The 26,845-nt window shown below is 41.6% G+C and overlaps 1 protein-coding gene and 1 long non-coding RNA gene across 8 annotated transcripts in view; one reads left to right on the forward strand and one right to left on the reverse strand.

Annotated features, from left to right (window-relative positions):
- Positions 1–5,172: 5,172 nt before the first annotated feature.
- LOC113908921 lies at positions 5,173–16,032 on the reverse strand. 2 transcript variants are annotated; one of them, XR_003515642.1, is made up of 3 exons: positions 15,900–16,032; positions 13,737–13,801; positions 5,173–5,328 (listed from the first exon to the last, which is right to left on the reverse strand). It is a non-coding gene; the product is annotated as an uncharacterized LOC113908921 (long non-coding RNA). The 2 variants fall into 2 exon arrangements; XR_003515641.1 differs by having other exon boundaries at positions 13,737–13,866; positions 15,900–16,015.
- The window catches only part of GOLM2 (golgi membrane protein 2), a 126,229-nt gene continuing 108,795 nt past the window's right edge, over positions 9,412–26,845 (forward strand). For 4 of the 6 annotated variants that reach the window (XR_003515639.2, XR_003515640.2, XM_027569590.2 and 1 more), the window contains exon 1: positions 9,412–10,063. Coding sequence is in view for 4 of the 6 variants with exons in the window: in XM_027569590.2 (XP_027425391.1) it covers positions 9,737–10,063 (327 nt within the window). In the remaining 2 variants the exon portion in view is untranslated. The remainder of the gene's footprint in view (positions 10,064–26,845) is intronic. The other 2 variants (XM_027569593.2, XM_027569594.2) reach the window with 1 other exon arrangement.

A 26,845-nucleotide genomic window follows, 5' to 3' on the forward strand; every position in this document is an offset into this window, starting at 1 on the left:
TCCTCCCCTTCATTTTTCCCTTCCTACTATTTTCTTTTTTTTTTTTTAACATATAATGTATTATTTGTTTCAGAGGTACAGGTCTGTGATTCATCAGTCTTACACAATTCACAGCACTCACCATAGCACATACCCTCCCCAGTGTCTATCACCCAGCCACCCCATCCCTCCCACCCCCCACCACTCCAGCAACCCTCACTTTGTTTCCTGAGGTTAAGAATTCCTCTTATCAGTGAGATCATGTGATACTTGTCTTTCTCTGATTGACTTATTTCACTCAGCATAATACCCTCTAGTTCTATCCACGTCGTTGCAAATGGCAAGATTTCGTTCTTTTTGATGGCTGCATAATATTCCTGTGTGTGTATGTATGTATGTATGTATGTATGTATGTGTATCTCACATCTTCTTTATCCTAGAATGAAATGTTCTGAATATATCTGTTAAGTCCATCTGGTCCAGTGTGTCATTCAAGCCATTGTTTCCTTGTTGACTTTCTGCTTAAATGATCTGTCCATTGATGTAAGTCGGGTGTTAAAGTCCCCTACTATTATTGCATTATTGTCAATGGGTTCCTTTATGTTTGTTATTGCTTTTTTAAAAGATTTTATTTATTTATTTGTCAGAGAGAGAGAGAGCACAAGCAGGGGGAGCGGCAGGCAGAGGGAGAAGCAGGCCCCCCCCTGAGCAGGGAGCCAAATGCAGGACTCGAATCCAGGACCCTAGGCTCATGAACTGAGCCAAAGGCAGATGTTTAACCAACTGAGCCACCCAGGCATCCCTATGTTTGTTACTGTTTTATATATTTGGGTTCTCCCAAGTTGCGGGCATAAATATTCATAATCATTAGATGTTCTTGTGCCATAGATCCCTTTATTATGATATAATGTCCTTCTTCAACTCTTGTTACACTCTTTGGTTTAAAATCTAGTTTGTCTGGGATTGCCTGGGTGGCTCAGTTGGTGGAGTGTCCGACTCTTGATTTCAGCTCAGGTTGTGAGATGGAGCCCCACTTTGGGCTCTGCACTCATCAGGGAGTCTGTTTGAGATTCTCTCTCTCCCTCTCCCTCTGCCCCACTATGCACACACTCTCTCTTTCTCTCTCAAATAAATAAATAAAATCTTAAAAAAAAATAAAATCAAATCTAGTTTGTCCGATGTAAGTATGGCTACTCTGGCTTTCTCTTGATGTCCATTAGCAAGATAAATGGTTCTCCATCCCTTCACACTCAATCTGCAGGTTTCTTTAGATCTAAAATGAGTCTTTTGTAGGCAGCATATAGATGGGTCTTGTTTTTTTATCCTTTCTGATACCCTATGTCTTTTGATTGAAGCATTTAATCTATTTACATTCAGAGTGTTTATTGGTAGATGAGTTTAGTGCCATTGTAATACCTAAGTCATTGTTTTTGGAAATTTTCTCTGTTCCTTTCTAGTCTTTGTCATTTTTGGTCTTTCTCTCCTACTCAGTCCCTTTTAATATTTCTTACAGGGCTGGTTTAGTGGTCACAAACTACTTTAGTTTTTGTTTGCCTGGGAAACTCTTTATCTTTCCTTCTATGCTGAATGACAGCCTTGCTGGATAGAGTATCCTTGGTTGCATATTTCTCCTATTCAGCATGTTGAATATCATACCACTCTCTTCTGGCCTGCCAAGTTTCTATGGAGAGATCTGCTGCTAACTTTATTTGTCTTCCCTTGTAAGTTAGGGATTTCTTTTGTCTTGCTGCTTTTAGAATTTTTTTCTTTTTTTTTTTAAAGATTTTATTTATTTATTTGAGAGAGAGAATGAGAGATACAGAGCACGAGAGGGAAGAGGGTCAGAGGGAGAAGCAGACTCCCTGCTGAGCAGGGATCCCGATGTGGGACTCGATCCTGGGACTCCAGGAGCATAGCCTGAGCTGAAGGCAGTCGCTTAACCAACTGAGCCACCCAGGCTCCCTAGAATTTTTTTCTTTATTTCTATATTTAACTAACTATGTCTTGGTGTTGGCCTGTTTTTGTTGATTTTGATGGGAGTTCTCTGTGCCTCCTGGATTTGGATGACTGTTTCCTTCCCCAGATTAGGGAAATTTTCAGCTATAATTTATTCAAATAAACCTTCTGTTCCTTTTCCCCCTCTCTTCTTCTTCTGGGACTCCTACGAAGTTATGAGTAACTCCATGAATGTTATTATGCCTTATGGAGTCACTGAGTTCCCTAAGTCTACATTCATGATCCAATATTTTTCTTACCTTCTTCTTTTCAACTTCGTTATTTTCTATAATTTTATTTTTTGTACCATTTATTTGTTCCTCTGCTTCTTCCATTCTTGTGGTCATTACTTCCAGTTGGTGTCACGTCTTAGTTATAGCATTTTTAATTTTGGCCTGACTAGTTTTTAGGTCTTTTATCTCTGTGGTAAGGGACTCCCTGGTGTCTCCTATGCTTTTCTCAAGCCCAGCTAGTATCCTTATGATTGTTGCTTTAAATTCTGGATCAAGCGTATTACTTACATCTGTTGTGGTGAGATCCCTGGCTGTGACCTTTTCTTGTTCTTTCTTTTGGGCTGAATTCCTCCATCTTGGCTTTTTGTCTAGGTCTTTGTCTTCTTCTGTATGTTAGGAAAGCCTATTATGTTTCCTGCTTCTGAGAGTAATGGCTTTATAAAGAAGAGGTTATATACTGTCCAGGGCCTGGCACTTCAGGAAGTGTCTCTGGTGTATGGCTGTGTGCACTCTGCTGCTGTGTTTTCACCGCTCTTTTCCTCAGGTCAGTCTCCTGCAGAGTTTCTTCTTGCCAGCAGTAAGGAGTGTTTCAACTGTGTCCAGAATGTGGTGAGTTTTAACTAGGTGTGGCTCTGGTCTGCTTATTAAAAGAGACCTGATACTATTTCCACTAGAGCTGAAGCTTTGCAGAACTCTATGGTCAGTAGATGTGTGTGTGTGTGGGTGGTGGGGGCAGCATTGTGCTGGTATTCTGGGGGTGGGGGCTGCTGTATTGCTTCTCAGGCAAACTTGCTGGAGAAAAGCAGCACCTGCAGAGTGCAGGGGGGCAGGGCTTGGTGTAAGTGATTTTCGCTGCCATTGTTGGTACTGTGCTGCTTAATGAGGTTAGTTTATGCTGAGGGGTAGGGGAGAGAAATGGTGCCCACGGGCTCCTTTGTCCCTGGAGAGGCAATGCCACCTCTCTCAGACGTGCTCCAAGAAAGGGGAAACATCTCTCTCAGTGTCCCAGGGGATCCTCAGATCACACTGTCTGCCCCCCAGGGTATGTGCCCTCCTTCTCCACAGGAGCACTGCAGTGCCTGCTGACTGGACCTCTAAACTCCAGTGTTTGAGCCCTGTGGTTGTAAAAACACAAAAATCAGCCCCTCTCATTTTCCCAGTCAGTGGCTTTGGTGAAGTGTTTTTCTGTGTGCAATCCCCTGTGCTCTCCTCTCTGTCTGCCTGCCTCTTTCTCTTTCTCTCTCTCTTTCTCACCTCTCTCTAAGACCAGGGCTCCTTAGCATCCATGGAACCCATGATTGGCTTCTCCCCCAAGTCACATCGCCACTTCTCCTACCTTCCATGATATGCCCTCTTCTCTCCCTCTAGTTGTGAAATTTGTTCTGCCAGTCCTCAGGTCGATTTCTTCAGTATTCAGAATGATTTGATATTTATTTAGCTGAGTTCGAGGGACCAGGCAAGTCTAGGGTCCTCCTACTACCCCACCATCTTAGCTCCTTGTCAGCATGGTACATATATTAACTCACTTAGTTCACACAAAAGCCATATAAGACAGGCATTATTATTATCCTCATTTGTGACAGAGTTTGTTCTTGCTTCCATATACATTTCCCTCCTTTCCTGTACTAAGAAACTGTAATTTTCAACTGAAGACATTGTTGGTGTAAGACTATATTTCCTTGCCTCCTTGTCTCTGGGGGTTACCATGTGACTAGGTTCAGATCAATGAGAAGTAAGTGGAAATGCACATTTGGAGAGACTTCTTAAAAGCTGAAGGTAGGTAGGTTGGTGCCCTTCTTTTCTGCTTCCTGGATCAAGAAAGTCATGTTTGGAAGTGAAGATGAGCTCTATACTTGTAGGGATGATAGCAGTGAGCTTGAAGGAGCCTGCCATATCAGTCCTGGATTGCTTGTGTCTGGATATATTTTATGTGAGAGAAAAAAAAATCCTATCTTGTTCAAGTTATTTTTCCCTCTGATATGGAGTTAAACTTAATCCTAATTGATATGCCACTTTGGAAATGGGACACCTGGGGTACTGAAGTTAAATATCTTGCCTTATGTTACAAAAATAATAAGAGGCAGAGATTTTAACTCACACATTCTTACTCCAGAGCCCACATTACCCCTATAGTAGGGGTAATGGAATGGGTTTGATATAGGGAAATAACAAAAGTGTGTTCTCTTCACTGGTATTGGTTGTCAGTTGCCACGGGAACAGGGCACTCCATTCACAAGGTAGTCCTCTTCAACTGAGGCAATTCTGAAGAAGGCTGATAACTGAAGGCTCTCTGTTGGTAGTACTCCAGCAATTGGGGGAATAAGTCCTTTATGCCTGAAAAGGGATCTGGGCTGTGCATCAGAGCATCCACCTCTCATGCATGTCATCATACCCCCTCCTGTGCCTGTAGACAAATTACTAATTGGTCATAGCATTCTTCCTCACCTAGCCCAGATACACTTTCTTAAGTTTTTTTTTTTTTTTTTTTTAAATACAGTAATTCAGGCATTGTTACTAATTGACTGGAGTTAACACACAGCCTAGTAGCCCTTTTCTCCTAGCTGTCCAAAACCTGGTTTATGTGGGGGGTATAAAAGCCTGGACCCCTCCAACTCAGGACAACTCTGAAGGGCCACCCGAGCTTGACTCCAGATAGAACTGGCTGAGGCTTTTGCTGAGACTGCGTAATGTTCCAACTCTCCCTCTGCCAAGACTGTTTTCCTCCTACTATGAATCTCCATCTCAGAGTCTGTTTCCTGGGGAACCCAACCTGTAATACAATGTCTTTATTCACTTATTAACTGTTCTTAATTGGAAGGAAGATACATCTCAAGAATAAGAAAACTCAGTTGTAGCTAACATTATTTGTTTTGGTCTCCCCAAAATTCTTTCTGTTTTCGGTAGACTGACCACTGGCCACAGGGGAGTGTATTATGCTGGGCCAATCATAATACCTTACCTCCCTGGCCACAGTGATGGATATAAGTGGTGTGCAATGATCAGGCTGGACAACCAGAATCATTCCCTGGTAAATTTTGTACTGAAAGCCAGACCTCGGTTCTTCTCAGATCAAGGAACTAGCAGGAGGTGACCCTGGGAATGCTGAGGTCATATTTCTTATCTGCAAAGAAAAGAACCATCTGAAAAAAGAAGGAATAAAGCCAAGCACAGGGGAGAAACAGAAAGACTGAGTCATGGAAGCACTGAGTCCCCTGTAGGTACCCCAGTTCCTGTTCCTCTTCTAATATTACTGTGAACCATCTTAGTGTGCTTTTAAGATAAATATAATTTTTTGCTTAATGCAGTTTTGGCTTTTTTTTTTCCACTTGCAATGGAAAGAACTTGCCTAACACATTTGTGTATTTTATATTTCTATGAGCTGCCACCTTCTCTAACCTAGTCCTACCCAGTGTCATAAACATTGAGGAATAATGGGGCAACTGGCTGCCTTGGTCGATAGAGTGTGCAACTCTTGACCTCAGGGTTGTGAGGTCAAGCCCCACATTGGGTGTTGAGATTGCTTAAAAATAAAATGTTAAAAAAAATATTGGGGCATCTGGGTGGCTCAGTTGGTTAAGCATCTAACTCTTGGTTTTGGCTTGGGTTGTGATCTCAGTGTCATGAAATTGAGCACAGCCTCAGGCTCCATGCTCTGCACAGGGTCTGCTTGAGATTCTTTCCACCCCTCTCCCCACCTCTCCTGTGCTGCCATTCCTGCCCCTCCCCGTTCTCTCTTTCTCTCTCTCTCTCAAATAAATAAAATCTTCAAAAAATAAATATTGAAGAATAAGCTATAAATACAAAATAATCCATTCCTCTGCTCAACTGCAGCACATAAAGTTTTTTTTAAGATTTATTTATTTATTTTAGAAAGAGAGCACTCATGCACGCGCAAGAAAGTGAGTGAGTGGGGGGAGGGGCAGAGGGAGAGAATCCTCAAGCAGACTCCCCCTGAGCACAGAGCCCATTGTGGGGCTCCATCCCACGACCCATGAGATCATGACCTGAGCTGAAACCAAGAGCCAGACCAGGCACCCCAGAACATAAAATTTTTTGAGTCCACATAAACTGAAGACATATGCCAAATAGTGTCCTGAGCTCAAAAAAGCATCTGGATTGTACAAGAGAAATAAATGACGTGATTTTTGCCCTTAAAGAAAACTCCATTTAAAAACAAAATTCCTGTTATTCAACCTCACTTGCCCCTTTATAGTAGATGTTTACCCCTCAAATAAATCTTTTTTGTCCTTTTAAAAGATTTTATTTATTTATTTGAGAGAGAGAGTGTGCATGAGCAGGGGGAGGAACAGAGGGGGAGGGAGAGGGAGGGAGAGAATCTCTCAAGCAGACTCCCTGCTAAGTGTGGAGCCTGAGGTGGGGCTCCATCCCATGATCCTGAGACCACCACCTGAGTCAAAACCAAGAGTCCAACGCTCAAATGACTAAGCCACCCAGGTGCCCCTACCCCTCTAATAGATCTTAAAACATTATTTCTCTGTGATTATATTGCCTTTCCAGCTATGTGAACATACTTATGTCTATACTTGATAACCTAAAAGATATCCCAAAAAATAGAAACTGATGATTTAAAAATAATTTTATTTTAGAAATACAGAAAAATAGTGAAAATCGTACAGAATTCCCACATACCCCACATCCAATCTCCCCCATTATCAACACCCTATATGAGCATGGTACATTTGTGACAATCAATTAATATATTATTATTAACTGAAGTCCATGTTTTAGTCAGATTTCCTTCTTTTTCCCCTAATGTTCTTTTTTCTGTTCTAGGATCCTACCCAGAGTACCATATTACATTTAGTAGTTATGGTTCCTTATGGTTCTTTTGTGAAAGAAACTGTGAAAGTTTCTCAGATTTTCCTTATTTTTGATGACCTTGTCCGTTTGTAGGATTACTGGTCAGGCATTTTGTAGAATGTGCCTCAACTGGAATTTGTGTGATATATTTTCTCACAATTAGACTAGAGTTATGAGTTTTAGGGAGGAAGACCACAGAGTGCTACTCATCACATCATATCAAGGATATATATTAATAACGTGATTTATCAATGTTATTAAAGTTGATCACTTGGCTTAAGGAATTGACTTTTACTTCCATTTGTTTAATGCCTAACCCAGAACCATCTCTAGGAGAGCACTTATACAGTGTCTTGATGATATGTGGATTGGGATCATTTAGTGGGGAGAATAGCTTAAAGAGGTAACCATCAAAATGGAGTAAAAACTTTTTCCCTGGGGGAAGAGTTGAAATAGGATTGGTTTTTAAGATTCAGCCTTGCCACCTGCTAGACATGTAACTTTGGGCAAGTTACTTCTGCATCTGTAAAACGGAATAATGGAATAATAAGCACCAAATAGTTCTTTTAAGCATCTGCTGAAAAAATGTATGTGAATGTGTTTTATACAATATTAAATTTTTACATGTCAGAATCCCATATAAAAATGAAAACATTTTTGAAAGAGTGACATTTCAAGCAGTTAACACTACTTCATAATTAATTTTCAACTGCTGGCTACACAAAGCAAGGCCAATATGAAGTTGAGGAAAGGATACATGGGAAGGCTCATTATAGTCAATGATTTCCCAGTTTTGTTTTGTTCCCTCTTGCCAAAGTCCACTTGCTATTCGAGACTAGAGCGGATTTCTTTGATCTCATTATTTTTTTTTTAAAGATTTTATTTATTTATTTGAGAGAGAGCACACAAGAGCATGAGCAGAGGGCGGGGCAGAGGGAGAAGCCAACTCCCGATGAGCAGGGAGCCTGATGTGAGGCTGGATCCCAGCACGCTGGGATCATGACCTGAGCCACCCAGGTGCCCTGATTTCTTTGATCGTATGAAGCCAGAGCAAAAGCCTCAAGTTTGATGTGAACTAAAGATTAATAATTTTGGCGCCACTTGTTTTTCTTTATTTATGAGAGAGAAATCATCACTTCTTGAAGCTGCAATAATTCTTCCAGGCTACTCTGGGAACATTAGACAAGTAACTGCATTTTTGAAATGGACAGGAAGCATAGAATAATTATTCAAAGATGACAAGTCTTCCTGCCTCAAAACCATACCACTCTGATTTGAATGAAAATACCAAAGATTTTTATTCTTGGGGTTTTATGCTCATGGAAGTTCTTGAACCTGAAGTTTGAAAAATAAAGCAACTCCATCTCCTTAAACAGGACAGAGCCAATAACTTTCAAAAATTTTTGTCAGGACAAAGGAAATCTGCAGAAAAAACAAGAGGTGGGAGCTTTTTCTGCAACGTTATGATTAATGCTGAACATATAGCAATGGTTAGCCTGGTGTAATGCAAAACGCGATTAAGTTAGAGTACAGTGATCTGGATCCAAGCCGAACAGTCTCAAACAAGATAATGGGACTTTGAGAAAGTTTCTGGAACACGTTTGTGTCCTGGATTCCCCGTGTGTAAAACTGTGTTGAGAGGATAACATGAGACTAGGCATGCACAAATAATTTGTAAAAGAGCTGTTATTTCTAACCCAGAGTGTGCTGTCAGTATCAGCATTAATTACCATTCATTGAGGGCAGCTTCTGGATTTTCTATTTGGAAGCCTGGCTCAAAGCAAAAGCAGCATTGAGTTTAAGAACAGAACTCATACATTCTGAAGTTCTCTTTCGTGAAAGCAGTAACCTTGGAAACCAGGATGGCACCACCCCCTTCAGTCATAAAGCTTAGTTTCTCTGCATTTTTCTCTGTAATGTTTGGGGCACCGCTATTTTGTGGTCTTTTTTGTTTATTCTCCAAATCATTAGCATGAACAAGAAAATCTCCTTTTACTGAATCAAGTACAAAACCTTCGTAGTCGCCCTTTCTGCCGGAAGCTCACCTACTGTTTTCCCTACAAAGCAGTCGCAGCCGCAAAGGTCCTCAAAGACAAAAACTCTCACGAGGACCAGGGTAGGGCTGGCACTGCCTAAACCCTGGGTCAAAGGAACCGAGAGGGTAAAAACCAAAGGAATTGGAACTCAGGTACAAGAGCCAACACAAAGCCCCAAAATTAACACAACACTCTGCCCAATAGCGATAACACTCGCGAGATAAGAATGCAAAGGGCGAGAGAAACTCAATTTCTCGCGAGAAGAGGGGGCGTCGGCGGAAACTAGGCAATGGCCCCCTAAGCGACCCGGACCCAGCCAACGGGCGGGGCCAGAGTTAAATCCGCCCCCTTCCGGCACCTTTCCCCGCCCCCCAACCCTGAGGTGTTGGGCCCCGGGTGCGGGCAGCTGGGTTCTCCTGGTTCCACCCGGCTGGTGCAGGGTCGTTTTCAAAGCCTTGGGAACGCGCTCTGGCCAGATTTGAGGAGGGGGGGCGGGGAGGGGCCTGCGGCTTGCGGCCCCGCCCCCTTCTCCATCTCGCCGGCAGGCAGATTGGCCCGCCTCCTTCGGCCGGCCCTGGGGCCGCGTCCCCCAGGCAACTCAGCTTCTGAGGCCTGAGCTTCTGCCCGCAGGTGTTGGCGACCAGGCCCCAGGGCACAGCCTAGTTCGACCCCATGGTGGGTTTTGGAGCTAACCGGCGGGCCGGCCGCCTGCCCTCCTTCGTGTTGGTGGTGCTGCTGGTGGTGATCGCGGTCCTCGCCTTCAACTACTGGAGTATCTCCTCCCGCCACGTCCTGCTTCAGGAGGAGGTGGCGGAGCTGCAGGGCCAGGTCCAGCGCACCGAGGTGGCCCGCGGGCGCCTGGAGAAGCGCAATTCAGACCTCCTGCTCTTGGTGGACTCGCACAAGAAACAGATCGACCAGAAGGAGGCCGACTACGGCCGCCTCAGCAGCCGGCTGCAGGCCAAGGAGGGCCTGGGGAAGAGATGCGAGGATGACAAGGTAAGGACGAGCCCTCTCCTCTCACCCCCCATAGTTTCTTTCAACCCCGGCGTCGGGGGGTTGGCCCGCCGCAGCTGCTCTATGCCTTCCAGGATTTCAGCCGTGGAGGCCCCCCTTAACCGCCAACAACCCTGTTTGTCAGAGTTTTCCCGGTTTATCACTGCCACGTTCTCCAGTCTCCACCAGACAAAACTGGCCTTAAGTTCTGGTTCTCTAGAGTGGCCTGTGTGTGGATGCCGCCTTTTCTCCAAGCTCAGCTGCTGAGCTGGCAGTAGTAGTCGTCTGGCCTATGTGGCAGCCTTAGGTTTACAGATACACAAATCTGGAGACGGCCAGATTTGGTCTTGGTATTGTTGCCTTATCCGTATTCCGTGCATACTGATCAATATTAATTTCTTTAATTAAGGAATGGGGCCCCCTCTAATCTTGTGTTTATATATTTTTTAAGTAGTATGACTTTTCTTAAACTCTGTAGGTTGATATGTTAAGTAGTTGAAGAATCAGATGTTACTACCTTTTTTTGTGATCAAAATGTACGGTAAATGGGCTTTGGAGCCATATATGAGCCACACTTGTGATCTGGACATAGTTAATACAAAATTATGTACTCAATTTGAATTGTTAATGACATTAGACAAAAAGATAGAATCTCTAATTATGTTCTAAACAACAGAATCTCATGTCAGTGTCCTTGTTCTTGAGACAAATAAAAATGAAAATTCTCATGCTTAAGTAGTTCTTAGGATTGGTGTTTTATGTAAATGGAAAGCCATACAAAGTTTAAAAAGTTTGAGGCTGGACTGTAACTAGACCTGCTACTGAATAGTCTTTTTTTCTCACTCACCAGCATATTGGAGTCACATTATTAATTTATGACTTATGCAACTTCTGTTGGTATAGCAGGGTTGTGAAAATTTCTGGGTGGGCTAAGTAGATGCCATTTTTCTGGACCCTTTATGGTAATCTTCACATTTTTTGTGTGTTCCTATTTTAATTGTAAGTTTTTATTTTCTATATCAAAATCATTTGTACTAAGTCATTATAAATTAAAATCTCCATGAGCTCCAGCTTCCTTATTGTCATCTTCCTCCACCTGACTTATTTCATGCAGATTGGGGCCCTCAGGTAATTACTGCTCTATAACCCTCTCCTTTTGCCCGTAACATAGACATCCTCTGAGAGGAGCAACACATCAGGAAATTCATATATATGCTATACACTGAACTCTAAAGACTGAAAAATTCTCTTGGGTGGAGTAGGCAGAAATCTGTGAAATTTTGGAGTATTAAAATAAGGTCTTCAGACTTGGCTAGGCATTGCTATTCAAATTCTCTCCAATCTAAGAGGAAAGATAACTTTTTTCTAGTCATTTATACTCTGGGTTCCATTTCTTCCATCTACTGGTCTATAATTATGTTTCTTTTAGTATGTTTTCACTTTTACCTTCAACCAGGTACGGGTGTCCCCCATTCTAAATTTTTTTTTCATTCCTCTCTATACTGCCTTTTCCCAACCAACCAATTTATTTTTTTTAAAGAGTCATTTTCACTTAAGGATGTCTTTTTTTTTATTTTTTAAGATTTTATACATTTATTTGACAGAGAGAGCACAAGCAGGGGGAGCAACAGACGGAGAGGGAGAAGCAGCCTCCCCGCAGCAGGGAGTCAGCCCTACGTGGGGCTCCATCCCAGGACCCCAGGATCACAACTTAGCGGAAAGCAGATGCTTAACGGACTGAGCCACCCAGGCGCCCCACCAATTTATTTTTTTCACTTTCACTGCTAAACTACAATTATTGATCGTCTAGAAATGCTTCATCTACTTCTTTTATCATTTCCATCCTAATCTTTTTTTATTATGCTTGCCATCCTTTCCTCCCCTTTCTGAAGCTATTCTCTTAAAGGTCACAAGTGACAGTTTTCCTACTCCAATCCAAAAAATTTTTTTATTATCAATCTATTTAATCTCTCAATAGTTTGGTTCTGTTGATTGTCTCTTTTTAGAAACCATCTCCTTTCTTGCTTCTATAATATTGAACGCTCCAGATTTGCTTCCTACCTTCTTCACTATATTCTTTATTGGGTTTGTTTGTTTGCCTCCAGCCCCCTAATAATGGACTCTCTTCTTGGGCCTTTGCTTCCCTTGTAGAATAGTATTTCTCAAAATGATGTTAAACAGAATACTTTCCTAGGAGTTGTTTATAAGCGGTCAGGATTAAAAAGGAAAACCTTCTTTTTTGGAGGTAAATGTTAAACATTATAAGTAGAATGTGCTTTTCTTGGGGTTCTTGATGCCTGCTAGCATATAAAGGCTCTTTTGGTAAATAAGCCTATTTAATTTTGTTTAACCTAGTCTGTCAGTTAATTTGATCACAGATTACTATTTTCATGGCCTACTTGTTATCATGGTACAGAAGAATCCAGCAAAGCACACTAGTTTGGGAAATGTTGCCGTAGATATCTTAACTACTTTTGTTTGGATAATTTATGCAACTGGCTCACAAATCTAAATCTCTCACTTGTATGTCAGTTTCATATTGTGTTGGCTACAGCATCTTTGTTGGAGTGCTTGTGCATGTTTGTTCTTGGGGTTAAGAAGGGGGCTTTGAGCTCCTAATAGAAAGGGTAGTTTTGGTCTAGATGAACTATAGATGAAAGTTCTCTTTTAGAGGTGTTTCCTTTATTACTGCTACTCCCTTGATATCTGGGGAAGTATATGGTAGCTTAAAAAACATTTCAAGCTTCGAGGACTGCAGATATAGCTTAGAATTCTAACTCAGTTTCTAGCTATATGATGTTGGGCAAGTTATTTAACTACTTTGGGTTCATTTCCTCATCTGTACCTAACTAGGGGATCATAGTACCTACCTAGGTATTGTACAGATCTGAGATCACATATATGGAAGTATCAAACTGGACACATTATGAATCAGACTGTAGAATAAACAAAGCCTAAATCTTTATTATTTTCTATAACTGATCTAAAAATCCCTCTGGGTGGTGATAGTATTGGGGGAAGGAGAAGTAAATTAGACAATGAAAAGTGTCTCGTTCATTTTAAAACAGACTTGTTCATTTAATGTAGTCTCTTGAGTAGAGGCCCTGTCTTTTAGGGTTTTTACCTGTAGACACTGGTGATGGCCTGCTCAGTGTCCATTCATACCCCCTTCACTTTTGCAGACCAGCCCTATTTTGTCTGATATATATTCTTCCCTTTGTGTCTCAGGGCTAAGTCCTGCTTGGTCTAAACTGAGTATGATAATTTCATTTTTCTTCCTAGTGATTAGTTTAGGAGGGGGCTTATGATGTGGCTAGTGAGTTGTGAGGGGAAGTTTTTCCTTGCTCCTTAAAAGAATGGCACTTGGATCTCTATAGTATTCTTACCCCAAATCTAAAAATCCCCAGTCTAATCATGAGAAAGACAAATTCATACTGAATGACATTCAGCAAAACACCTGACAAGTGCTCTTCAAAAGTCTCACTTGGGTACCTGGGTGGCTCAGTCGGTTGAGTGCCTGCCTTTAGGTCAGGTCATGATCCTGGGGTCCTGCTCAGTGGGGAGCCTGCTTCTCCCTCTGCCCCTCACCTCACTTGTGCTCTCTCTCAAATAAATAAATGAATAAAATCTTTAAAAAAAAATCCCCAAAATCAAAAAAAACACAAAAGAGTCTTACTTGAAGAGATGGTCTCTTCTTCTGTCAGATGTTGTTCCTTCTGCATGTGATACCTGAAATGGAGACTACAAAAGTGCCAGGAGAGTCACCTAAAGAATGGCTGAGGCACTGAAGATTATAGAGTAGAATACTGTAATAGAATATTGGCATTTGTTAGGTGAGATAAACATTTTTCCTATTGTTTAAGTCGTCAAATTAAGATTTCCTTGACTGCGTCCTAAGATGCCCTGTTAATATTCTCATTGTCATGGTAGTCTGAGGTGTAGGTTAAATTTTGTATGTTCCCAAGGCATTGTGGGCAGTGACCTCAGATCTGCATGTGATTTTGGGGGTCTTCAAGAGTCTTAAGTATCAACAGTGGTGTTTGGATGCCTGACTAGGTACTTCTTTTACAGTCTTTTGGAGACCCTGATCCTATGGCAGCATCACCCCCGTATACCCGCCTCCTTCTAATAGATGTTTCACACCAAAAATGCCTTCACCCTGCTGAGCTGCTTTAGTTAGGATGTGTGTTGTAGGGGGTGTTGGCAAGGCAGTCCTTGCTCAGGCTGCTTTTTCTTTCCTTTTTTTAAATAAACTTTTAGGGGCGCCTGGGTGGTTCAGTCGGTTGAGCAGCCTACTCTTGGTTTTGGCTGGGGTCATGGGATGGAGTCCCTTCTCAGGCTCCATGCTCAGTGGGGACTCCACTTCCCCTCTCCCTTTGCCCCTCTCCCTGCTCGCCATGCTGTCTCTGGCTCTCTCTCTCTCGAATAAATAAATAAATATTAAAAAAGTTAAATAAACTTTTATTTTACAATTTTAGATATATGGAACTACTGCAAAGACAGTACAGTTTCCATATACCCCACACCTAGTTTCTCCTATTACTAACATCTTACATTAGTATGATACATTTGTCATAATTAATGAACCCCTGTTGATACATTATTATTAACTAAAGTCCATTATTAACTAAAGTCCATACTTTATTCCTCATTTTTTCCCCTAATGTCCTTTTTCTGTTCCAGGATCCCATCCAGAGTACCACATTACATTTAGCCTTATGTCTCCGTAGAGTCCTTTTGGTTGTGACAGTTTTTCAGGCTTTGTTTTTGATGACCTTGACAGTTTTGAGGATAACTGGTCAGATATCCCTCAATTGGGATTTGTCTGATGCTCTTCTCGAGATTAGATTGGGATTATGGTTTTTATGGGTTTTGAGAAGAAGACCACAGAGGTAAAGTGTCATTCTTATCACATCATATTAGTGGTACATCTCTCAAAATGACTTATCACTGTTGATGTTAACCTTGATCACCTGGCTTGAGGTAGAGTTTGTTCTGTTTCTCTACCATAAAGTTACTCTTTTTTTCCTTTTTCTTTTTCACGCTGTACTCTTTGGAAGGAAGTTACTATATGCAGCCCACACTTAATGAATGGGAGTTATACTCTTATCTCCTTAAGGTCAGAGTATCTCTATAAATTATTTTAAATTCTTCTGCATGGACCTTTGTCTCTTTTCCCTCATTAATTTATTAGTCATTTATATTAGTATGGACTCACAGATATTTATTTTATACTTCAGGTTATAATCCAATGTCACTTTATTTTTTTGCTCAAATTGTTCCAGCTTTGACCATTGGGAGCTCTTTGAGTTGCCTCCTGCATCCCTTTGACATAATACCCATCACTGTGACATGCCCCTTCCTTACTCTCTGGCATTACAAGATGCTCCAGGCTTATCTTGTATATTTCCTGCCCCAGTCCTAGAATCAGCAATTTCTCCAAGAAGGCTTGGTTCCTTTTATTGGAAAATGGTATTAGAGACTAAGATCTAGGTGCTAGGTGTGCTACTGTCAGGCTAGCTTTGGGAGTGTAGGAATCCCAGCTCCAAAGGAATCAGAAAGGTGATATTGGACTTCTTCCAATTTATTATAGTGTCCTGCCATTTTCAATCTGTTACCTCTGTTACCTGGGCTGTTAGAATACAGAAATAAGGGAGCTTAAGCTGTTCCGGGGAAGTAAGAAGCAAGCCCTACTTCTGTGGGATTTCCCCTATATTTATCTTATTTTTTGCCATCCTCCTAAAGGAGTTCCCCCAGAGGGTTATATTAGTTTGCTAGGACTCCCATACAAAATACTACAGACTGGATGGCTGAAAACAACAGAAATTTATGTTCTCACAGTTCTGGAGTCTGGAAATCCAAGGTTGAAGTGCAGCAGATTGGTTTCTTCTGGAGCCTCTCTCCTTGGCTTGCAGATGGCTGCCCTCTTGCTACTTTGTTATCACATAGTTGTCCTCCCTCCCTACTCCCGTCTGCTTTGCACACAAATCCTTAGCATCTCTTCCTCTTATAAGGACACCAGTCATAATGGATTAGTGCCCCACCCTAATGGCCTCATTTTAACTTAGTCACCTCTTTAAAAACCTTATTTCCAAATAGGTTACATTCCGAGGTACTGGGGTTTGAGACTTCAATACATGGATTTTTGGGGGAACACAGTTCAGCCCATAAGAAGGGTGAATCTATGATACACAACAATGCCTGCCTTTCCGCTTTCTGTCAGAAAGGACTTTCCTTCTGTTTCCTGTGTGTAGGGTATTTCTTTTATCTGACCTTGAATTCTTCCTATGTGTATCTTATATTAAAGCTGTGTGGTCCACATGAGCCAATTCAATTTCTTGATAATTAAAAGGAGCTGTTAGAATGTAGAAATGGGGGGGCAGAGCAGGATGGCGGAGGAGTAGGAGACCTAGATTTCGTCTGGTCTCAGGAATTCAGCTGAATAGGGATCAAACCATTCTGAACACCTACGAACTCAACAGGAGATCGAAGAGGAGAGTAGCAACAACTCTCTGAACAGAAAAGCAACCACTTACTGGAAGGTAGGACGTGCGGAGAAGTGAATCCGAGGCGATATTCGGGAGGATAGACGGCGGGGGAGGGGGCCTCCGCTAGCCGCTTCTGGCAGTGATAGAGCCGTGGAGCACAAAATCGGAACTTTAAGAAGTTGGCTCTGCTGAGGGACGTTGCTGCAGTGGCTAAGCGGGGGGTGGAATCCTCCCGGGACAGTGTGGTCTTAGGACCCTTGGGGTCACAGAAAGACCGGGGGTGCCTGAGCGCGCCAGAGCTCCCAGGTATTGGAGCGGGGAAGCCGGCTGCAGAGACGGAGCCGAGGCGTGGGCTCTCAGCTCCGGGTTGCCATAAACTGTGATCCGCGGCCCAGTCGGGCCACTGCTCCTCCAGCAGGGACCCAACAAGCGGCAGAGCTGGGGAGACTCCCCTTTCTCCCTGGGGAGGAGCGGCGCGGGAGCGCACCGCAGGGATCTGCTGGGTTTCGAGACTTCACACGGGGTCGGGTACCAGAGATAGCAGCGCTCGGTCACAGGCTGGGTGAGCAGGGAGTGCGGCCGGAGACCAGGGAGACGGGAGTGACTGCTTTTCTCTGGGGGCGCACTGAGGAGCGGGGCCCCGAGTTCTCAGCTCCTCCGGGCGGAGATTGGGAGGCCACCATTTTCGCCCTGGTCCTCCAAAGCTGTACCGAGAGCTTGCAGGGAGCAAAAGCTCCCGAGAGCAAACCCGAGCAGCTTGCTTAGCCCCGAACGACAAGGGCGGGGCAATTCAGCCTCCAGCAAAGACATTTGGAAACCACAGCAACAGGCCCCTCCCCGAGAAGACCAGCAAGAACAGCCAGCAAGCCAAGACCAAGTTTACCGATCAAGGAGAACGGGAGAACTCCAGCGCTAGGGGAATACTGCACATAGAATTCATGGCATTTTTTTTTTTTTACCGTGATTCATCAGTTCATCAAAGTTAATTTTTGTTAACTGTTTTTTTTTTATTTTTCTTTTTCCCTTTTTCAACCAACATCTTATCAATCCCTTTTTAAAAAAAAAAACATTTTTTATTTTTCATTTTTAGAGTCATATTTTATCCCTTCATAGTAGTTACCCTTATTTTTGGCATATATATATATAAGTTGTTCTCTCTTTAAAATTTTGAGATACAGTTTCTTCTAACAGATCAAAATATACCCTAAGTCACTAGTGTATGGCTTTGTTCTAGTCTCCTGCCTGATCACATTCTCTCCCTTTTTTCTTTTTTTTTTCTTAAATCTTCTTCTTTCTTTTTTCAAACAACTTATCAATTCCTTTTATAAAATCTTTTATAATTTTCATCTTTACAGTCATCTTCCATCCCTTCATTGTATCAACCCTTATTTTGTACATATATGTCTTTCTTCCTTTAAAATTTTAGGAGGCACTTTTTTCTAACAGACCAAAATACGCCCAAAATCTAGTGTGTGGCACTGATCTTTGCACTAGCCTGATCATATTTGATCATATTCTGCTTTTTTTGTATTCTGTTTTTGTTTTTATCTTTTTTTTTCTCTTTCTTTTTTCTTTCTTTCCCTTTCTTTTCCCCTGGTTTCAGGTCTTTTCTGATTTGTATACAGTATATTTGCTGGGGACGTTGTAAACCTGTTAGCATTTTGTTCTCTCATTCATCTATTCTCCTCTGGACAAAATGACAAGACGAAAAAAATCACCTCAGCAAAAAGAACAAGAGGTAGTACTGTCAGCCAGGGACCTACTCAATACAGACATTAGTACGATGTCGGACCTAGAGTTCAGAATCATGACTTTAAAGATACTAGCTGGGCTTGAAAAAAGCGTAAAGTTATTAGAGAAACCCTTTTTGGAGAAACAAAAGAACTAAAATCTAACCAAGTCGAAATCAAAAAAGCTATTAATGAGGTTCAATCAAAAATGGGGGCACTAACTGCTAGGATAAATGAGGCAGAAGAGAGAATCAGTGATATAGAAGACCAAATGATGGAAAATAAAGAAGCTGAGAAAAAGAGAGATAAACAACTACAGGATCACGAGGGCATAATTGGATAGATAAGTGATACGATAAGATGAAACAACATTAGAATAATTGGGATCCCAGAAGAAGAAGAAAGAGAGAGAGGGGCAGAAGGTATATTGGAGCAAATAATAGCAGAGAACTTCCCTAATGTGAGGAAGGAAACAGGCATCAAAATTCAGGAGGCACAGAGAACCCCTCTCAAAATCAGTAATAATAGGTCAACACCCCGACATCTAATAGTAAAACTTACGAGTCTCAGAGACAAAGAGAAAATCCTGAAAGCAGCTCGGGAGAAGAGATATGTAACCTACAATGGTAAAAATATTATATTGGCAACAGACCTATCCACAGAGACCTGGCAGGCCAGAAAGGACTGGCAAGATATCTTCAGAGCACTAAACGAGAAAAATATGCAGCCAAGAATACTATATCCAGCTAGGCTGTCATTGAAAATAGAAGGAGAAATAAAAAGCTTCCAGAACAAACAAAAACTAAAGGAATTGGCAAACACGAAACCAGCCCTACAAGAAATATTGAAAGGGGTCCTCTAAGCAAAGAGAGAGCCTAAAAGCAGCATAGATCAGAAAGGAACACAGACAATATACAGTAACAGTCACCTTACAGGCAATACAATGGCACTAAATTCATACCTTTCAATAGTTACCCTGAATGTAAATGGGCTGAATGCCCCAATCAAAAGACACAGGCTATCAGATTGGATTAAAAAACAAGACCCATCAGTATGCTGTCTGCAAGAGACTCATTTTAGACCCAAAGACACCCCCAGGTTGAAAGTGAGGGGGTGGAAAACCATTTACCATGCTAATGGACACCAAAAGAAAGCTGGGGTGGCAATCCTTATATCAGACAAACTAGATTGTAAAACAAAGACTGTAATAAGAGATGAGGAAGGACACTATATCCTCCTTAAAGGGTCTATCCAACAAGAAGACCTAACAATTGTAAATATCTATGCCCCAAACATGGGAGCAGCCAATTATATAAGGCAATTAATAACAAAAGCGAAGAAACACATTGACAACAATACAATAATAGTGGGGGACTTTAACACCCCCCTCACTGAAATGGACAGATCATCTAAGCAAAAGATCAACAAGGAAGTAAAGACTTTAAATGACACACTGGACCAAATGGACTTCACAGACATATTCAGAGCATTCCATCCCAAAGCAACGGAATACACATTCTTCTCTAGTGCCCATGGAACATTCTCCAGAATTGATCACATCCTAGGTCACAAATCAGGTCTCAACCGGTCCCAGAAGACTGGGATCATTCCCTGCATATTTTCAGACCACAATGCTTTGAAACTAGAACTCAATCACAAGAGGAAAGTCAGAACTCAAATACATGGAGGCTAAAGAGCATCCTACTAAAGAATGAATGGGTCAACCAGGAAATTAAAGAAGAATTAAAAAAATTCATGGAAACCAATGAAAATGAAAACACAACTGTTCAAAATCTTTGGGATACAGCAAAGGCAGTCCTGAGAGGAAAGTATATAGCAATAAAAGCCTTTCTCAAGAAACAAGAAAGGTCTCAAATACACAACCTAACCCTACACCTAAAGGAGCTGGAGAAAGAACAGCAAATAAAGCCTAAACCCAGCAGGAGAAGAGAAATAATAAAGATCAGAGCAGAAATCAATGAAATAGAAACCAAAAGAACAGTAGAACAGATCAACGAAACTAGGAGCTGGTTCTTTGAAAGAATTAACAAGATTGATAAACCCCTGGCCAGACTGATCAAAAAGAAAAGAGAAATGACCCAAATCAACAAAATCATGAATGAAAGAGGAGAGATCACAACCAACAGCAAAGAAATACAAACAATTATAAGAACATATTATGAGCAACTCTATGCCAGCAAATTAGATAACCTGGAAGAAATGGGTGCATTCCTAGAGATGTATCAACTACCAAAATTGAACCAGGAAGAAATAGAAAACCTGAACAGACCTATAATCACTAAGGAAATTGAAGCAGTCATGAAAAATCTCCCAAGAAAAAAAGCCCAGGGCCAGATGGCTTCCCAGGGGAATTCTATCAGACATTTAAAGAAGAATTAATACCTATTCTCCTGAAACTGTTCCAAAAAATAGAAATGGAAGGAAAACTTCCAAACTCATTTTATGAGGCCACCATTACCTTGATCCCCAAACCAGACAAAGACCCCATCAAAAAGGAGAATTACAGACCAATATCCTTGATGAACATGGATGCAAAAATTCTCACCAAAATACTAGCCAATAGGATCCAACATTCACCACGACCAAGTGGGATTTATCCCTGGGCTGCAAGGCTGGTTCAACATCTGCAAATCAATCAACGTGATACAATACATTAACAAAAGAAAGAACAAGAATCATATGATCCTCTCAATAGATGCAGAAAAAGCATTTGACAAAGTACAGCATCCTTTCTTGATCAAAACTCTTCAGAGTATAGGGTTAGAGGGTACATACCTCAATATCATAAAAGCCATCTATGAAAAACCTACAGCGAATATCATTCTCAATGGGGAAAAGCTGAGAGCTTTTCCCCTAAGGTCAGGAACGCGGCAGGGATGTCCACTCTCACCACTGCTATTCAACATAGTATTAGAAGTCCTAGCCACAGCAATCAGACAACAAAAAGAAATCAAAGGCATCCAAATCAGCAAAGAGGAAGTCAAACTCTCACTCTTTGCAGATGATATGATACTGTATGTGGAAAACCCAAAAGACTCCACCCCAAAAGTGCTAGGACTCATACAGGAATTCAGTCAAGTAGCAGGCTATAAAATCAATGCACAGAAATCAGTGGCATTCCTATACACCAACAACAAGACAGAAGAGAGACAAATCAAGGAGTCGATCCCATTTACAATTGCACCCAAAACCATAAGATACCTAGGAATAAATTTAACCAAAGAGGCAAAGGATCTGTACTCAGAAAACTATAAAATACTCAGGAAAGAAATTGAAGAAGACACAAAGAAATGGAAAAACCTTCCATGCTCATGGATTGGGAGAACTAACATTGTGAAGATGTCAATGCTACCTAGAGCAATCTACACATTCAGTGCAATCCCGTCAAAATACCATCCACTTTTTTCAAAGAAATGGAACAAATAATCCTAAAATTTGTATGGAACGAGAAGAGACCCCGAATAGCCAGAGGAATGTTGAAAAAGAAAAGCAAAGCTGGCAGCATCACAATTCCAGACTTCCAGCTCTATTACAAAGCTGTCATCATCAAGACAGTATGGTACTGGCACAAAAACAGACACATAGATCAATGGAACAGAATAAAGAGCCCAGAAATGGACCCTCAACGCTATGGTCAACTCATCTTTGACAAAGCAGGAAAAGAATGTCCAATGGAAAAAAAGACAGTCTCTTCAACAAATGGTGTTGGGTAAAATTGGACAGCCACATGCAGAAGAATGAAACTGGACAATTTCCTTACACCACACACAAAAATAGACTCAAAATGGTTGAAAGACCTAAATGTGAGACAGGAGTCCATCAAAATCCTAAAGGAGAACACAGGCAGCAACCTCTTCGACCTCAGCCCACAGCAACTTCTTCCTAGAAACATCGCCAAAGGCAAGGGAAGCCAGGGCAAAAATGAACTATTGGGATTTCATCAAGATAAAAAGCTTTTGCACAGCAAAAGAAACAGTCCACAAAACCAAAAGACAACCGACAGAATGGGAGAAAATATTTGCAAATGACATCAGATAAAGGGCTAGGAATCAAAATCTATAAGGAAGTTATCAAACTCAACACCCAAAGAACAAATAATCCAATCAAGACATGGGCAGAAGACATGAACAGACATTTTTCCAAAGAAGACATCCAAATGGCCAACAGGCACATGAAAAAGTGTTCAACATCGCTCGGCATCAGGGAAATCCAAATCAAAACCTCAATGAGATACCACCTCACACCAGTCAGAATGGCTAAAATTAACAAGTCAGGAAATGACAGATGTTGTTGGGGATGTGCAGAAAGGGGAACTCTCTTACACTGTTGGTGGGAATGCAAGGTGGTGCAACCCCTCTGGAAAACAGTATGGAGGTTCCTCAAACAGTTGAAAATAGAGCTACCATACGATCCAGCAATTGCACTACTGGGTATTTACCCCAAAGATACAAATGTAGGGACCCGAAGGGGTACGTGCACCCCAATGTTTATAGCAGCAATGTCCACAATAGCCAAACTGTGGAAAGAGCCAAGATGTCCATCGACAGATGAATGGATAAAGAAGAAGTGGTATATATACACAATGGAATATTATGCAGCCATCAAAAGGAATGAGATCTTGCCATTTGCAATGACATGGATGGAACTGGAGGGTGTTATGCTGAGTGAAATAAGTCAATCAGAGAAAGACATGTATCATATGACCTCACTGATATGAGGAATTCTTAATCTCAGGAAACAAACTGAGTGTTGCTGGAGTGTTGGGGGGTGGGAGGGATGGGGAGGCTGGGTGATAGACATTGGGTAAGGTATGTGCTATGGTGAGCGCTGTGAATTGTGCAAGACTTTAATCACAGATCTGTACTTCTGAAACCAATAATGCAACATATGTTAAGAAAAAAGGAAGAAGATAGCAGGAGAGGAAGAATAAAGGGGAGTAGGTCGGAGGGGGAGACGAACCATGAGAGACCATGGATTCTGAAAAACAAACTGAGAGTTCTAGAGGGGAGGAGTGTAGAGGGATGGGTTAGCCTGGTGATGGGTATTAAAGAGGGCACATTCTGCATGGAGCACTGGGTGTTATGAAGAAACAATCATAGAACACTACATCAAAAACTAATGATGTAATAATGGTGATTAACGTAACAATAAAAAATAAAAAAAACAAAAACAAAAACAAAAAAAGGATGTAGAAATCGTCCTCCCCCAAATTGTTGTGTTACTATAAATGCAAAAAAAAAAAGTCAGTTTTGAGGTTTGGAGCTGAACAATAAATAATCTCTTTTGCCTATAACAACCACAGTCTTCCCTGAGGCAGTATATAACATCAGTTAAATAAGGAAAAGATTATGTGCCAGAAAGGAGGATGGGAAGCATATTACCTTTTTTTTCCCCACAACAAATATGCTTAGTGTGTGTGTGTTTGTGTGTGTATAAAACCTTGGCACATAGTGGATATTTTTTACTGTGGACTCAAATCCTGGTGCTGCCATTTAGTATGTGTGTAACCTTGGGCAAATGACTTAACTTCTCTGTGCCTCACTTTCCTCATCTGTAAAATGAGGACAATAATAGTTAACCTCTCATTCTTGTAAAGTTTAAATGAATAAACTTATTAACATGCTCAGAATAATGCCCACCATATATTAAGAAAGAAAGAAAGATTCAGTAAGTGTTGTATTAACTATTATTCCACAGCTACATCCTGCCTTCTTTCCAGGATGTAGAGAGTTCCTACCTAGATCCGGTCCCACCTCCAGTCTACCTGCCTCACCCTTCACCCCTGGTTGGTTGACTTTTTTTCTTCCCCCATTTCCTGGTCCATTTTTAGCTAGGCTTAGTTGACTCCTCCCATACTTTTCTTAGCTGACTCCCTGGAGCCTGCCGGTTCCTCTGTGATTTGAGGATCAACCTTCTACAGTTCTTCTAATATGCTGCACATGATAATTCCTGCCTTTGCCTCTGCCTCTTCAGTCATAATCTTGTCAAGTTTATTCATAAACCCTACAAAATTCATACCTCTTCTCCAAACTATATCGCTTTCATATTTTCTTGGCCATGCAACCATTATTAAGACTGAGATTAGAAATTTTGGTGTCATCTTTGATTCCTAGCATCTGATATTCAGTGATTCAACATACAGAGGAGTTCCTTGATCAAATTGAGTTAAAGAACATCATTCTGGTTCCAGAATAGAGAATTGATTGGAAAGGAAACAGCAGTAGCTTCCTAACTAACCTCCTTGCCCAGGTCCCTATTTCTTTCAGTCAGTTCCTCCCCCTTAAGCAAATTTGATCTTCCTCAAACCTTAGTTTCAGAGCAGCTATGTCACTGCTTAATTCTGATGTCTAACCTTTAAGGTCTTGCATGGAGTGGCTTCAACTACCTTTGGCTCCCACTATCTCCTGACTCAAACTGTGATCCAGACATGTTATTTTGTTTACTTTTGTCTCCCCACCTCCCTCTCTGTGTCATGTTAATTCCTGTTGTACTTTTGTTCCTGTTGTTTGACTCTTAGTCTCTTACCTCTTTTCTGTGCGTATATTCTATCAATCTTTTACCCAGCTTTTTTAAAAATAGATTTTATTAATTTATTTGACAGAGGGAGAGAGAGAACACAAGCAGGGGGAGAGGGAGAAGCAGGCTCCCCGCTGAGCCGGAAGCCCTATGTGGGGCTTGATCCCAGGACTCTGGGATCATGACCTGAACTGAAGGCAAACATTTAACAGACTGAACCACCCAAGTGCCCCTTTTACCCAGTTTTTTATCTATGTCTGGGACTTCTGCCCCAGAGTGTGCTTTTCTTTTTTCTTTTTTTTTTTTAAAGATTTTATTTATTTATTCGAGAGAGAGAGAATGAGAGATAGAGAGCACGAGAGGGAAGAGGGTCAGAGGGAGAAGCAGACTCCCTGCTGAGCAGGGAGCCTGATGCGGGACTCGATCCCGGGACTCCAGGATCATGACCTGAGCCGAAGGCAGTCGCTTAACCAACTGAGCCACCCAGGCGCCCCCAGAGTGTGCTTTTCCTTCCTTATATTTTATTTACACTTACTATTTGAACCACACTAATTTATTTTTTTTCATTTTTCACTAGTAGCTTCTTATATGTTAACGTTGTCTTCTCAACAAAAAATTAAGGAAGGACCATATTTTAAATTTTTTCCAATGGGTTCTTGATAGTCCTTTGTGCTGATACAAAGTGTTATGGGTTATTGGATTAGCGTGGACCTTGATCCACTGTCTTGTATCCTTATGAAAGGACCTTTGGACATGGTTACACAAAGAAAGAAGGAAAGAAGAGCATGACACAATGGAGGCCTTGACTGGAGTGATGCATCTACAAGCTAGAGAATGACAAGGATTGCTAGCAACCACTAGAAGCTAAGAAAGAGGCAAGGAAGGATCTTTGCCCTAGAGCCTTCAAAGGGAGCGCATGGCCCTCTTAATTTTGGACTTCTAGCCTCTAGAAGCGTGAGAGAGTAAATTTCATTTAAGTTTAAGCGCTACTGAGTTTGTGGCACTTTGTTACAACAGCCCTTCGAAAAAACTAATACAAGATTCAATAGAAACTCCAGCAGACTTTTTTGTTGTTATTGAAACTGACAAGCTGATTCTAAAATGCATCTGAAGGGGCCCCTGGGTGGCTCAGATGGTTAAGCGTTTGCCTTCAGTTCGGGTCATGATCCCAGGGTCCTGGGATCGAGCCCCGCATGGGGCTCCCTGCTTGGCAGAAAGCCTGCTTCTCCCTCTCCCTCTGCTTGCCACCCCCCCGCTTGTATACATTCTCTATCAAAAATAAATAAAAACTTAAAAAAAAATAGAATAAAATGGATCTGAAAATGCAAATAACCTAGAATGGCCAAAGCAATTTACAAAAAAAAAAAAAAAGGACAAAGTTGGAAAGGGGAAAAGAAAGAAAAAAAGTCTTTTCAACAAAAGATACTGAAACAATTAGATTTTAAAAAATTTTTTTAGTTTTTTTTAAAGATTTTATTTACTTATTTGACAGAGAGAGACACAGTGAGAGAGGGAACACAAGCAGGGGGAGTGGGAGAGGGAGAAGCAGGCTTCCCGCTAAGCAGGGAGCCCGATGCTGGACTCAATCCCAGGTCCCTGGGATAATGACCTTAGCCGAAGGCAGACGCTTAACCACTGATGTACCCAGGCGCCCACAATTAGATATTTTTATGGGGGAAAAAGGAACAATAACTGCCACCTTACAGCATATACAAAATTAATTTGGGGCACCTGGGTGGTTTAGTCAGTTAAGCGTCTGCCTTCGCTCAGGTCATCATCCCAGGGTCCTGCGATTGAGCCCCACATCGGCCTCCCTGCTCAGTGAGGGGGTCTGCTTCTCCCTCTTCCTTTCCCTCTGCTGCTCCCCCTGCTTGTGCTCTCTCACTCTCTTTCTGTTAAATAAATACATCAAATCTTAAAAACAAAAAACAAAAAATTAACTTGAAATGAATCACAAACCTAAATGTAAAAGGTGAAACTGAATCTTCTGGAAGATAATACAAGAGAAGATATTTGCAACTTTGGATAGG

This window comes from Zalophus californianus, chromosome 6 (assembly GCF_009762305.2).
Source record: "Zalophus californianus isolate mZalCal1 chromosome 6, mZalCal1.pri.v2, whole genome shotgun sequence".
In the NCBI taxonomy this organism is placed as follows: Eukaryota; Metazoa; Chordata; class Mammalia; order Carnivora; family Otariidae; genus Zalophus; species Zalophus californianus.